Source organism: Lonchura striata, chromosome 3 (genome assembly GCF_046129695.1).
Source record: "Lonchura striata isolate bLonStr1 chromosome 3, bLonStr1.mat, whole genome shotgun sequence".
Lineage (NCBI taxonomy): Eukaryota > Metazoa > Chordata > Aves > Passeriformes > Estrildidae > Lonchura > Lonchura striata.
In genome coordinates, this window is record NC_134605.1 from 89,430,524 (window position 1) to 89,443,999 (window position 13,476).

At 36.8% G+C, this 13,476-nt stretch overlaps 1 protein-coding gene across 7 annotated transcripts in view; it reads left to right on the plus strand.

Annotated features, from left to right (window-relative positions):
• Positions 1-13,476, plus strand: part of DST (dystonin) — a 283,474-nt gene that overhangs the window by 158,141 nt on the left and 111,857 nt on the right. For 6 of the 7 annotated variants that reach the window (XM_031504425.2, XM_021551192.3, XM_021551193.3 and 3 more), the window contains 3 exons: positions 9,865-9,999; positions 12,450-12,538; positions 13,143-13,275. In XM_031504425.2, the coding sequence (XP_031360285.2) occupies positions 9,865-9,999; positions 12,450-12,538; positions 13,143-13,275 (357 nt within the window). Of the gene's footprint in view, positions 1-3,245; positions 6,006-6,555; positions 9,828-9,864; positions 10,000-12,449; positions 12,539-13,142; positions 13,276-13,476 lie in introns of those variants that run through there. The other variant, XM_021551198.3, reaches the window with a different exon arrangement.

A 13,476-nucleotide genomic window follows, 5' to 3' on the forward strand; every position in this document is an offset into this window, starting at 1 on the left:
GTATTTTTCTTCTAGGAAGAAAAATTCTTCACAGACTGTAGTAACAGACCTCTGAAGTCTGTGATTCTTCCAAGATTTTCTTTTATGCCAGTCTTTCTTCCTGACTCTCAGGAATGGCATTAAGAAAACAGAGAATAAGGGAAAAATAAGATACTTTCTATCATATCTCAGTTTAATCCATGTGCTGTCATGCTCAGTGTTTACCAGAAGAGAATCAACTCCAGCAACCTGTGAAGTCAGCTGAAGTCTTTCAACCTTTGGGATGTAATGAAGATCTTGAATTGAGAGAAGAAAATAAACCTAATGAAAGCATGGTGGATGAGGAATATTTGCAAAACCAGAACTCTTCCAGCAAATCAGGATACACAGAAAATAAACTGGAAATGAACAGGAGAAAATTAAATGTGGACAGATATGATAAAATCAAAACTGATAGAACATTTAAGCAACTACTAAATTTCAGTGGTCAAGAAAGCAGCATTAGGGGCAATAGAGACAGTAAGCTACATACAGAGTGGGAGACTTTAATGGGTTTTGGTAATCAAACTAAAGAAGAAAAAAATGGCAGAAAAGAATGCTTTGTTTCAACTGAAATCTGTGTGAGTGGGAACAATGTTCCTGGTAAAATGTTAAATGAGCAAACTGGTAATGGGGAGAGACAGAAAACAGAGTGGAAATCAAAGAAGTTGACTGATGTGGAAATGATACACAAAACCACAGGAAAAAAAAATTCAAGAAAGGCATGGAGTGATGTTTCAACAAAGGAAGAATGTGAGATGCAATCAGAAACTGATTTTAAGCTAACAATGAAGAAAGCTCAAGTAACTCAAAGAACTGCAAAGCAGGCCCTGGGCATCAGCCCTTATCAACAGCAACATTTTTCACAGAGAATTAATTTTCATTATCAGCATAAAGAGCATTGCTTTACAAGAAGCAAAAGCCATAATACTTTAAAATCTCAAGACAGAGAGTTTCAAGTGTGTGGTAAAAAAGATGATTCTCTTTCATGTACAACAGATGCAACATCTTTAGAGAAAGTTGCGTCCTCTTTCAGAGAGCTGGCAGTGCACAATGGAAGTGAGAAAACAGAGTTAAATTTGCAATCTATGAGCAATCCAGGTGTTTATTGTAATGTTGAAAAGAATATTGACAAACTGCAGAAAGCATCTCTGGATAAAGATTACTTCCTAGTAGAAAATGAAATCCTAGAAAAATCAAATTTAAATTCAAATAAAGCCAAGAATAAAGAGCAAGAAATTTTGCCTCTTTCTTCAAGAAATATTCCAGAGAGTCACTGTGCAGCAAAAGTCTCTGAATCTTATCCATTTGATTTTCAAGTATCACCACTGCAGAATGATCAACATTTAGGTACTGAATTGTTAGGAAATACTGGTGATCTAAATGAAAATCTAGGTGTCTCAGGAATTTTTTCTGGAGGAGAGGATTATTTTCCAGTATCAGAACATAAACTAACAAAAAAGCTTTTAAGTCGCTATGAGAAAGTAAGTGTGAAGAAAATACCACAGCGTAAGACTTATGGCTTGGAGAGCATAAATATAAGTGGGAAGAAGCAGAGTGGAGAGGACAGGCTAGAACAGGGTCAGAAATGCAAAGTTTTATTGCTAGTTTCAGAAGTAGACAGTAGTGATGAGGGTAATAGCACAAAGGTCCCTGGAAAAACCGCTGAACTCCAGCAGACATTTGGTGAAAAAGTAGCCATAAAAGCTTCATTTGAAAAAAAAGAAAAGCAAAAAAAGAGAGAGAAAGATAATGAAGATAAAAGGAGCACAACTGTTGTTAAGGTACCAGAGTTTTTATGCAATGCAAATGAAAGAGTTAATCTAAGAATTATTCTAGATCAATGCAAATCAACATTTGAATCACAAAATACATCAAGGTCAAGTGATTTAAAATTGATTGAGCATAATTTAAACAATGAATATGCTAATCATGTATCAATTACATGATTACATTTTGAGATGCTTAAGATTTTTAAGTTCTTAGAAATTAATCTTTGTGTTTATCTTATGCTAATGTTTGCCATCCTTTTCTCCACCTAACTGATACTCAGCATGTTGACTAGAAAAATGAAATCTAAGAAGATGCAGTTTGTTACTGTATCTATATTTTTAGGTCTTCTTTTTCAAGCATAATACATTAGATTTTGTGTTTATGTGAGTATAAAAGATTTGATAAAAAATCAGTTTGCATACTTTGTTTCTATTGGGGGCTATTCAAAATTATAATACAGTGAAATATGGAGAGGAACTGAAGAAGCTGCCTTTGCATTAGCCTTTAGAAAGGTCTCAGATATCATATGAAAAATCAAGTAAATATGGTAAATTTTAAGTAACCCAACAGTTCATTTGAAAATGTTACTGTCGTCACCCTTCATGCCCGTTTGTATGATCATAGGAATAGAGGTGTGTTCTTACTTCATGTTAGCTCACATTTGGTAACTTAGCACCACAACCCCAGTGCTTATGAAGACACAAGGTATGTATAGTTTCAACTGTATTATTACTGGTGATTACACTTCTTGCTTTAAAGACTTGCTCTGGATCTGCCAATATGTGGAGACTACCAGCCAACTGGTTTTCATTAGGATTTTCCTAATTACCATGTTTACACTTCTGTGTCTGCACTGCAGAGCAGTTTGCTCTTACAAGTCCCCCAGCTGGGTCAGGGGTGGCACTGGGACTGGGGAGCACACTGTGGAGCACAGATGTATGGGGGTTTGGATACTGCTCTTTCTGGAGCTGCTGCATCTTGGCTCTAAGATACTGTTTCTTTTCTTGGAGGGGAATTCCAACTTTTCTTGTGTCATTTGTGTTTGCAAGCTTAAATCTTTGTTCCAGCTTCTGCTGAACTGATTGAAGAAATGGTAGGCCACTTTCTCTTGTGCACTGTGTTCAGGTTATTGTTTGCTCTACGTATTTCTTTTGAGAGAAAGCCAAAGTGAGCTGTTTGGTGTTGCTTTCTGCTAAGAGGCATCTAACTGAAGTGAGAAGCTTCAGGATTTCTTCACTTTATGGATGTCTTTGTCAAGGGTTTCATACTTGGCTAATGGTAACTTCCTGAAGCCATGAAGGGAAGGTGATGGTGGTGGGAACTGCTCATCCTGCTTTCTGGACATACCATGTATACATGAGTAAGTATTTTCCTTTCTGCTTTTCTAAGAGCCTAACATGTTCCATATGCTCTATTACAAAAAGTACATTCCAACTTATCTTATTCTTTTACAGATTTTAAGGAATAAGGAAGCATCCGCACGTCAGGCGTATTCAGATCTAATGGCACAGCAAAATAACACAGCTGATGAGAATAAAAAACTCATGGGAAAGGTAAAAACACTTGAGGAGAAGTTGGAGAATATGAAGAAACAAAAATTCCAGGTGGAACAGGAACTCCCTAAAGTGAGAGAAGCTGCAGAAAAAGAGCGGAGGAAGCACCAAAATGAGATGGAAGAGATCTGTCTTCAGAAAACCAAGGCTGAGCAAGAGGCAAAGCAGTGTCGTGTAGATCTAGAAAGCATTGAGAGAGAGAAAGCAGATGCAGAGCAGGAGTTGGAGTGTGTAAAGCAGTTCATTTTTCAGGCAGAGACTCAAAGAAGTATACTGGAAGAAAACCTCCGTGCTTTTCGAAATCAAATAGAAGAAAGCACCTTAACCAAAAGAAACCTTGAAGAGCTTCTAAGAAGAAAAGATACTAATCTTCATGATTTAGAGAAACAAAAAAAAACCTTGATGCAGGAACTGAAGAAAAAAACAGATGGAGAAGAGAAACTTGTGAAGCTCATCAAGCAAATGGAACAAGATCTTGACTTTAAAGGGAACCTATCAGAAGTAAAACTGCAAGAAAGAGAATCAACTGAATGCAGAAGGAAGGTTGTTGAAGGCACATACTCTGTAACTAGAGAAACTTCCCTGCCAACTTTCACAGCTGGGCAAGGCAGCCAATGTAGGATTGATTCTGAAATTACGAGTTTCCAGAAGAAACTGGAAGCCAAAAAAGTAGAAGAGCTTAAACAAAAGATAGATGAGTTGACCCTTGCTAACAAAAAAGCTGATAAAACTATTAAAGACCTGAAATATGAACTGAATGAAATTGAACTTCAAAAATCATCAACAGAAGAGAAGTCTCGTTTATTAAAAGAAAAACTAGATAAAGTCAACACTGAACTTAAATGCCTAAAAATTAAGTTGGAGGAAAAAGACCAAGTAGATCAGGGGTATTTGCAGCAGTTGAAAGAACTGGACAGGCAGCTACAGAGAACCACAGGTAAATTGGAAGAGGTGATGCAAGAAAATATGGATCTTAAAAAACTTAAGATGAACTATCAGGAGGACCTGAAGTCTGTTCAGCAAGAAAAGACACAACTAAAAAGAGAAATAGAGGAATTAACCAGATCACAGACAAAAACTGAAATCACTATCAAACATTTAAATTCACAAATCAGTTCCCTTCAAAAAGAGAAGCTGGCAGCTGAACACAGAACACAGTCATGTAAAGGAGAAGCAAATAATCTTCAAGACCAATATAAGAAAATTAAAGAACAGTTGCTTCAAAAAACAAAAGTAGAGAAAGAAAATGAGCATGAAATTCAGATGCTGAAGAATGAATTAACCAAAAGCAATCAGGTGTCAGAAACATTGAAAAAACAGATAGAAGATCTTAATAAATGGAACACTGAAACAAAACTACTGATGAAGCAAATTCAGTCCGAATCAGAGAAGACGACTTTGGAAAAAGAAACTATTCAGAGGAAAAACGATGCTTTGAAAGCCCTAGCAGACGGTTTCAAAGAACAATTGCGTACAACAAATGAACAATTGCACAAACAAACAATAATTGAGCAAGAATTCATATGTAAAATCAAAAGCCTAGAAGTTGATCTTGCAAAAACAAAAGACTTAGCTAGTGACTATAAACAAAAATGTGATAAACAAAATGCTTCCACCCTCAGTATTGACCGGGAGGTTAAAAATTTAAATGCTCAGGTGAATGCTCTAAATGTGGAAAAGAGAATGAGTGAGCAGAAGATGGCATTGCAACAAGCTCATATACAAGAACTAAGTAGCAAATTAAAAAAACTGCAGGATGAACTCCATCAGAAGACTCTGGATGAACAGATGGCACGCAAGAAGATGATTCTGTTTCAGGAAGAATCCATTAAGTTTAAACACTCTGCAGAGGAATTTAGGAAAAAAGTTGAAAAATTACTGGAATCCCATAGCATCACAGAAAAGGACATATCTGGTATAAAACTAGAATGTGTTGCTCTTCAGCAAGAAAAGCATATGGCTGAGGAAAACATCATGCTGTACAAGAGGCAAATGGAAGATCTGCAAGAAAGGCTCAAAAAATGTCATGAACAACTACAGCAAGGGAAGCAAGTTGAGATGGACTATCACCAGAAGTGCAGGAAACTCGAGGAAGAATTGGAAGTGCAGAAGCGCATGGTTGAGAACTTGAAACAAAAGATGGATCTGCAGGTCAGGGAGAGTGAACATAGGTTTCTTTCATTTCAGAATGAAGTTCAGCAAAATAATAAGCTCCAAGATTCTGGATTTAAATTGAGCTGTGAGAGAAGAGGGAATGATTTCAATTACCTGAGTGGAACTGCAGCTAAAGAATTTGAACAGCTTCCTCCACATACCTCACCTTTGTTAAGGCAGAAACAGGAGCGATCAGGTTTTAAATCTGATCAAATAGAAGAAAATACATTGTACGTGAGTGCTGATGACACAATACCAAGAGAGGTGCAGTTTCAGATGTCAAGCATAAACCAGTCATTAGAAGATTCAAATTCCCAGTCTTTTACGGAGTTTGTTTCGCAGACGAGTACACAGTTCCAGATAACTTTTGATAAAGCAAGCCAAATCTCTGGAACATCTGAAAGGGACACACTGAGAAACAGGAACCTACACAGTTCCAGACAAACCATTAGACATGGAGAAGACACAAAACATGAATTAGGAGTGGTAAAACTGCATCCCTTGGAGGTACACACTACATTTTGTGAGGGCTTGCCTTCCTAATGGTGCCTTTTACTAGTCCATTTTGTTGGTCGGTTTTGGCTATGCTTTATTACTATTCTTTAGTATTTCTTCTGTTCCTATCTTGGTGAAGGGAACCCCTTCTGTCTTACATGACACAAAAAGCTTTATATTAGACCTTATTGCCAGGTTTGTTAATGGCTAAGAAAGATTATTTAAAAAATCTGTATTGAAAATAGGAATTAACATACACTGTTTTATCTTTATTGATAAAAGTAAGTTTTGATTAACAGCAGTAGGCTTATATAGTTACAAACAACAGTGATGTTTAGTCTAGTAATATTCTTGTTATTGAATAAATATTTGAAATGGCAAATGCACTTCAAAACTCAAACTACTTATATCTCTGCTCACCAATCCTAGTAGCAGTTCTTCTTTCTGACTTGCATTCAAGTTCTTCCTTTGGTTTCTCTGGTGGTGGATTTAGGAGTGAATTATGTATACAGCATAGTCCACAGTCATATTTCTCACTGTGTCAAAAACTTCCTATTTACAGATAGTGAAGAACAAGCACTATGACATGCATGTTGAAGTCACAACATTAAACCAAGAAAATGACAAGACTTTTGGTAATGAAGAGAGAATGTTTCAGGGATACAAAACTTCAGAAGGGTTTAGGAAAGAAGACTTTGCAAAGATGAGCTCTTTCTTAGGAGACGAGGTTTTGAGGACTGTTGATGGTGCTACTCAGCTGGAATGTTTTACAGAGGAATATGATGCTATTAAATTTCAAGGTCTCCGACATGATGTAACTGCCAGGCAGTTGACTGAAGTTAAACTTTTAGACAGGCTCACTGTTGAACAGCTCATTTCAGGACAGAAAACTATTGATGAGGTTCAGAAAAGTCTTGAAAAATTTTTAACTAAACCTACAGCTATAGCTGGGCTATACCTTGAATCCAGCAAAGAGATACTCTCTTTTGCTTTAGCAGGAAAGAGAAAAATCATAGGAAAAGCACTGGCCTTAGCATTTTTAGAGGCCCAAGCAGCCACTGGTTTCATTATTGATCCCACAACAGGTCAGAAATTCTCTGTTGATGATTCAGTTGTTAGAGGGCTTGCAGATAGTGAATTCAAGAGTAGATTGCTTGAGGCAGAGAAAGCTGTTCTGGGTTATTGCTGTTCTGGCAAAGTGCTCTCTGTATTTCAGGCTGTGGAAGCTAAACTTTTAGAAAGACAAAAAGGTAAAAATATCCTTGAGGCTCAAATTGCATGTGGGGGGGTTATTGATCCTGTAAGAAGTGTTCGTGTACCTCCAGAAGCCGCTGTGCAGCTTGGCTTGCTTAATAACACAATTTTAAAATTTTTGCATGAACCTTCAAGTAATGCAAAATGTTTTCACAATCCAAATAACAGGAAAGCTATGTACTACTGTGATTTGCTGAAAATGTGTTTGTTCAGTATCAGCAGTAAATGCTTTCTGCTTCCAGTTGGCGAAAGGAAAATAAGCAGCCCATCAGCAGAGAAAAGTCATAAAACTTCTGTAATAAATGTTGACACAGGAACTGAAATGACTTCATATGAGGCTTATAAAAAAAATTATATTGATAAAGCTACATATCTTGAGCTTTCGAAACAGGAATTTGATTGGAAGGAGTCTACGTGTTTTGACTCTGATGGAAATTCTTTTCTTTTGCTTACAGATCTTAAAACAGGTATACAGTTTAATATTGAGGAGACCTTAAATCAGGGTGTAATTGACAGAGCATTAGTCAACAAATATAAGGAGGGCCTCATCACAGTTAATGAGTTTGGTGATATTTTAGTGAGCACTTTACAGCCAAATAAAGATTTAAATAGTCCTATTGCAGGATTCTGGCTTTCTGAAACCAATGAAAGGATTCCAGTCTTGAAAGCCTCACGCAAAAATTTGGTGGACAGAGTGACTGCCCTCAGATGTCTTGAAGCTCAGGTTTGCACAGGAGGTGTAATTGATCCATTTACGGGCAAAAAGTACAGTGTTTCAGAAGCTTTGCAAAGGGAGTTAATTGATGATGGTTGTGCCAAGCAAATCCAGCAGTGTGAGCTGATCTTTACTGGAATAATTCATCCTGTAAGGAACACTGTTATGTCAGCTGTTGAAGCTGTGCATCTAAGTGCCATAGACAAAGAAATGGGCATGCGCTGCCTGGAGTATCAGTACTTGACTGGTGGCTTGATAGATCCAAAGTCGCATTCCAGGTTAACAATGGAAGATGCAATTAAAAATGGTATTATTGATGCTATCACAGCTACAAAGATGAAGGATGAAAAATTGCACATTAAACTTTTAACATGCCCCAAAACTAAGAAGAAGATAACCTACAAAGAAGCTTTAGATAAAGCTGTTTTTGATTGTCACACTGGCCTGAGGTTGTTAGAAGCAGCTCAGCCCATGAAAACAGGAATTTCCAGTCTTTACTATAATTCATAGTGGGCAAAATATATTAATAGTCATTTTGGGCTCTGCTCTAAAACCTGTTAAGGAAAATATCTATGATGGCCTTTATGAAAAATCGTAAGTGGTGTTTTCTAGCATTAATTAGTTGCAGTAAAACTAATTGTTATGAAAAATTAACCTAAACCACTGAAACTGGAATTAGATATTACTTATTGCAAAACTGAAATTTTTAGAAAAGCAGATTCATAATTTCATAATGCAAGCTATGTGTTCAGTCTTTACCTGAAGGCCTTGTCTGTCATTATTTTACATGTAGGTAGTGTAAAGGAGAAATTATACTGAAGTTGATGGAGTTAGTATTAGTTCAAAGTGGGTAGATTTAAGTGAGACAAGAATCATATTCTTACAGTAAGGTTGAAAGGGATTGCCCATTTTGTGGGTGAAAGCAGTGTAGAATTTTGGGTGACCTGTTACTTAAATTAAAATTACAAATCAGTCTGCAGATACCATTTGTTTTACAAGAGTGACAATAAAATGTACGGCATTTAAATCTGCAGTGCAGTAATTACACATGCATCAGTAGTTTTTCTCACACTGGTATTTCATAAATTTTAAGGGGCTGCTTACAGCAGAAAGTTGTGTTTCCTGACCTGAATTTTCTCTTATTTCATGTTATTTTTTTCTTAGACTTGTTTTCTGCTCTAATAGGCAAATGAATTGCAATTACATATCAAATTTTTTAAAAATCCATTTAAACAAAATGTTTTCATTTTTACTTAGGGTACATGGAAGGGCTTAAGCAGGTTTTCTCAGTATTGATGAATGTTCACCAAACAGATTGTACTTATATGAAAAGGAGTATGTTTTCCTATGCAGAAAAAGATTAAATGTCTCAGTATTTTACTTTTGTTTTTTATTGTTTCTGTAGACAAAAACATACATAAAAACAATGTATTCTTCCTAATTGTAATTTGGTAATCCATGTGCATAATGTGCAAAATATTGTTATGCTATACTGGTTGTACATATCCTTACCTGAGGGTAATGCAAAGGCAGCATTTCAAAGGTACTTTGTATGCAAATGCTTTTTTGATTTTATCTGCTGAGTAATGGCTGGGAAACTGTGCTTTTTCTTGCTATCAATCATTTTATAATGATTGTGTGTGTGTATGAATAAGAACATTTATCATAATTAAAAATCACTTGAGGTATTATTTTATTGTTGTTTATAATTATGTGGCATTTTTGTTCCTACATCAAAGTGTCATAGTAATGCATGTGGCAGTAAATAAAAAATAAATAATTTTATGTTTATGTGGTGATAATAATGGCATTGTGATAGAATTGTGTTTCTACAGACAGTAATGTTGCATATTTCAACAATTTGCATTTACATGTTTCTTTACAATTCATGGCACTCATCAGAAATCAATGGAAGAAGAGAAGAAGGAACATGTTGAGAAAGCTGGGGATTTACTGAAATGGGTGTCAAACCTCAGCAAGACACTCAGTAAAGAAGAAGGAGAAAAGGCTGAAAAAACAGATTTACCTAAGCAGCAGGTACACAGATGTCTTTTGATAAAGCACCACTTCCTCTTTTTAGGTTTTTGTGTAGATTAAAATGCCAAAATAATTCATAAATACTTTTTTTCCCCTCCTACACATCACCATACACATTTTCCTCAGGACATAATTTCACATTTGTTTGTGAGTAGAGATTTGGGTAAATAAACATCAATGTTTAGGGACACAACCATGTTACTCAAGAAGAAGCTCCCACTGCTTTTTCCAGACCACCTAGCGTATGACATATTCTGACACTGCAAAATATCAGTTAGCGAAACTGGACCCTGCATGCATGTCAGCCTTTGTAGAGGGAGAGTGCATTCTGTCAGGAAGGCATTTTGGGCACCAGGAAGGAGAAGGTTGGTAGGAGGGGCCTGAGGGCCAAGTTTCTATTTATTTGCTTTTGAAAAGTTAATTGGAGTGGCCCTCTTAAGATATAGTCAAAACTGCTGTTCTAGGAAGTGCGGCAGATGTTGACTGAGGCCTCTGTTATCAAACTAGTCCTTGAGTGGCCCACCTTGATGCCTTTTATTTGACAGGACGTTGTCACTGTGTGCAGCTATAACTCAGACCAAAAATTTCCATCTGTGAAGTTTCATGTCATTTTAGGACCTTCTCTCCTGGGCTTCCCCATGAAATAGCTTAGTTACATCTTAAAAGGTTTCAGTAGGTGAAGGCTTACCTGCACATTGTGCAGCAGAGGGACAGAGCAATGTCTTGTCCACATCCCTCAGTACACTGCTGGATGTGTCATCATGCAAACATGATTTTGGCCCTCTTGTAATCCTGTTCCTTTGGGTTTTTTTTGGTGATGCTTTCTGATGCCAGAGCCACTGGACCAGCATGTGCATATGTCTGTCTTGCTGTTATGGAGGTTGGAAATCCTGATGACCACTGTTCTGGCATATAACTTGTTCAGAGAGGACCAGTGCTAGCTCTGAGTTTGTCTGAGTATATCTACCCCTATCAGGAGGAAGTAAGCTTCCACTGATTTGAACATATTGATTGGTAAATTGCTAGTAGTTAAAATCATGATTTGCACAAGCATTCAGTGCTGGTCCTCTTCTGCCCTTGTTAATGACTACACTGCAAACCTTTATCAGTCCTGGGCCAGCACTCAACTCCTTAGAACATCTCAGCTTACCACAGCAACTGTGGGTGTCATCTCCTCTGTCCAGCCTGAGCCTCCAGTGAGTAACCTGTGAGTTGGCTGTCTTGGCTTCCTGTGGGAGGTGGGTGTTTGCTTAGGGTCTTTCCTTCCCTTGTGAAGCCACCTGGTGAGGTGGCTGCATCTTTCAGAGGTGCCTGGGTTTGTGTCTCCACTGAATAGCAATGCTGTCTTGACAAGTTGTGTAGAAACATATAGAAACTGGTGATTTCATAGCTAATGTCAGCTGAAATACATTTCACACAGAAGATTGGGGTTGCTCTGGGGTGTAACCAGGTATTGGGAAGAAAAGCTGATGCCACTAGTGACAGGGTGCACACAGCAGCCATGGTGACACTGATTCCCTGAGTAAAGTGGAACTTGTGGCCTCATCTGCTGCTTCAGCCTGCTCACCTCATCTTCTTGCATAGTACATCCTGTGGTTCTCTTGGTTCCTGTGCAAGCAGTACAAGCGGTGAGATTGTGGCTTGCTGGTGGTGATTGCAAAAGGAGACTTTTTGGGCCCTTTGATACAATGCATAAAAGGACAAATTGATTGTGTCCAGAGCCAGGTGAATGAAGGGCCCAAGCACCTTGCTTTAGAGCTAGCACCTATGTTGAAAATATCTCCAGCTTGCAGAACTCCCTTTCGATAATTTGCCTTTATTTATCGAATATGAGTGCTTTTATTTGAAGAGACTGCAGGTAGTTTCTCAGAAAAGTTAGAAGATTAATTTCCCAAAAGTTCCTCTACCAGAACAAGTCCTTCAGTGAGGACGGCACAGAACTGATAGTGTGGACAATAATAATTAATAATTCATTTTTTCCCAGGTGTCTCATACTGCATTTATCTCTGTAATTTAATTTCATGAAGGCTTGTGATCTTCTGATAAGTTTTTTCAGAAATTTGTTATCTCTCATTTTGGTGAGCAACTTGAACATGACTATAGTAGACAACATTTATAAAGCAGCTATAAACTGTGCCAGCTATAATAAGTGATTTTAAATAAGTGGTTAATTTTCCATCAAATAGCCTTTTGAAATATACTATTTGTTTTGCCCAATAGTTTTCTAAAAACAGCTTGCTTGCTCAAAAGACATATCACAATGACTTGCTCATATGTAAATGATACAATACCAATAAATAATATTGCTCTATCGATAGCCAGTATTTTTTAAAAAAATCAAGCTCTGATATTATTGAAATTAGTCCCAGATAAAAATAAGGTTTTATTTGTTTCATTTTGTTTATTTATGTACATTATTAAGTCTTGAACACAGGTTATTTATTTTTCAGGTTTCCCTCCATGAAATGTCAACCAAGAAAGAACAAATAGCTGAAGCTCTGCAGACTACTCAGTCATTTTTAGCTAAGCACAGTGACAAGTATGCCATTTTTTATTTTTCAAAGAATATAAATTAATTGAATCAATATATACTGTTTGCTTTAAAAGAAATAATATCCTTGTAGATCTAATTGCATGTCATGTACAGTTTGGGGGTTTTTCATCTTCCCATTTGGTGAATCTTGATGCAATTTTGCTGATTTCAATAATTTGATTTGGTTTTTATACCTCTGATCATCTTAAAAATATTAGCTATTTGAATTTCCATTTGAAATCAAAATAATTAACAAATTTGTAGTAAATGGGTACTTGAACTACCTATCACAAGCTTGTTTCATTTGTGTCTGAAAACAGACGGTTTAAGTTACTAAATTCCTGAGATATCTCATGACTCCTTGATGGTTATGTTACCTGTCTTGACTGGTAATTGGTAGACAAAGGCCCATGCAAAGGTTAAATGCTTCTTTTCCTGAATAACTGCAGTCAGATTGTAGCTTTCTTGAACATCTTTGTAATTAGGCTGTATTTTTTCCAGATTACTCATACTAATTTCTGCTCCCCATTTTTAAGTAAAGGTAGGCAGATCACACCCAACAAGTTAGATCTCCTTTTTTTTCTTTTTTTTTTTTTTTTTTTCATGATAGAATGACAGATGAAGAGAGACATGAAATGGAAAAGCAAGTTAGATCCCTCCAGGAAAGCTACAGCTTGTTATCCAACGAAGCTTTGAAGCAGCTGCAGGAAGCACATCTGGGTGATGAAAAGATGGAAGAAAAGGTAACAAGATTCAAACTTAGATTTCAGTTTCTCTTAACATTTACTGCATGGTTTTTAAATCACACATGATCAGCAAAAGAAGAAGCTGCAATTAACTGTGTTTGGAAGGATCTTGATATTTAATTGATGAAGGTGTTGTGTATTTGCTATGAAATACTATATGTGTCCTTACTTGTGCACATGAGCATTCTATTCATCAGA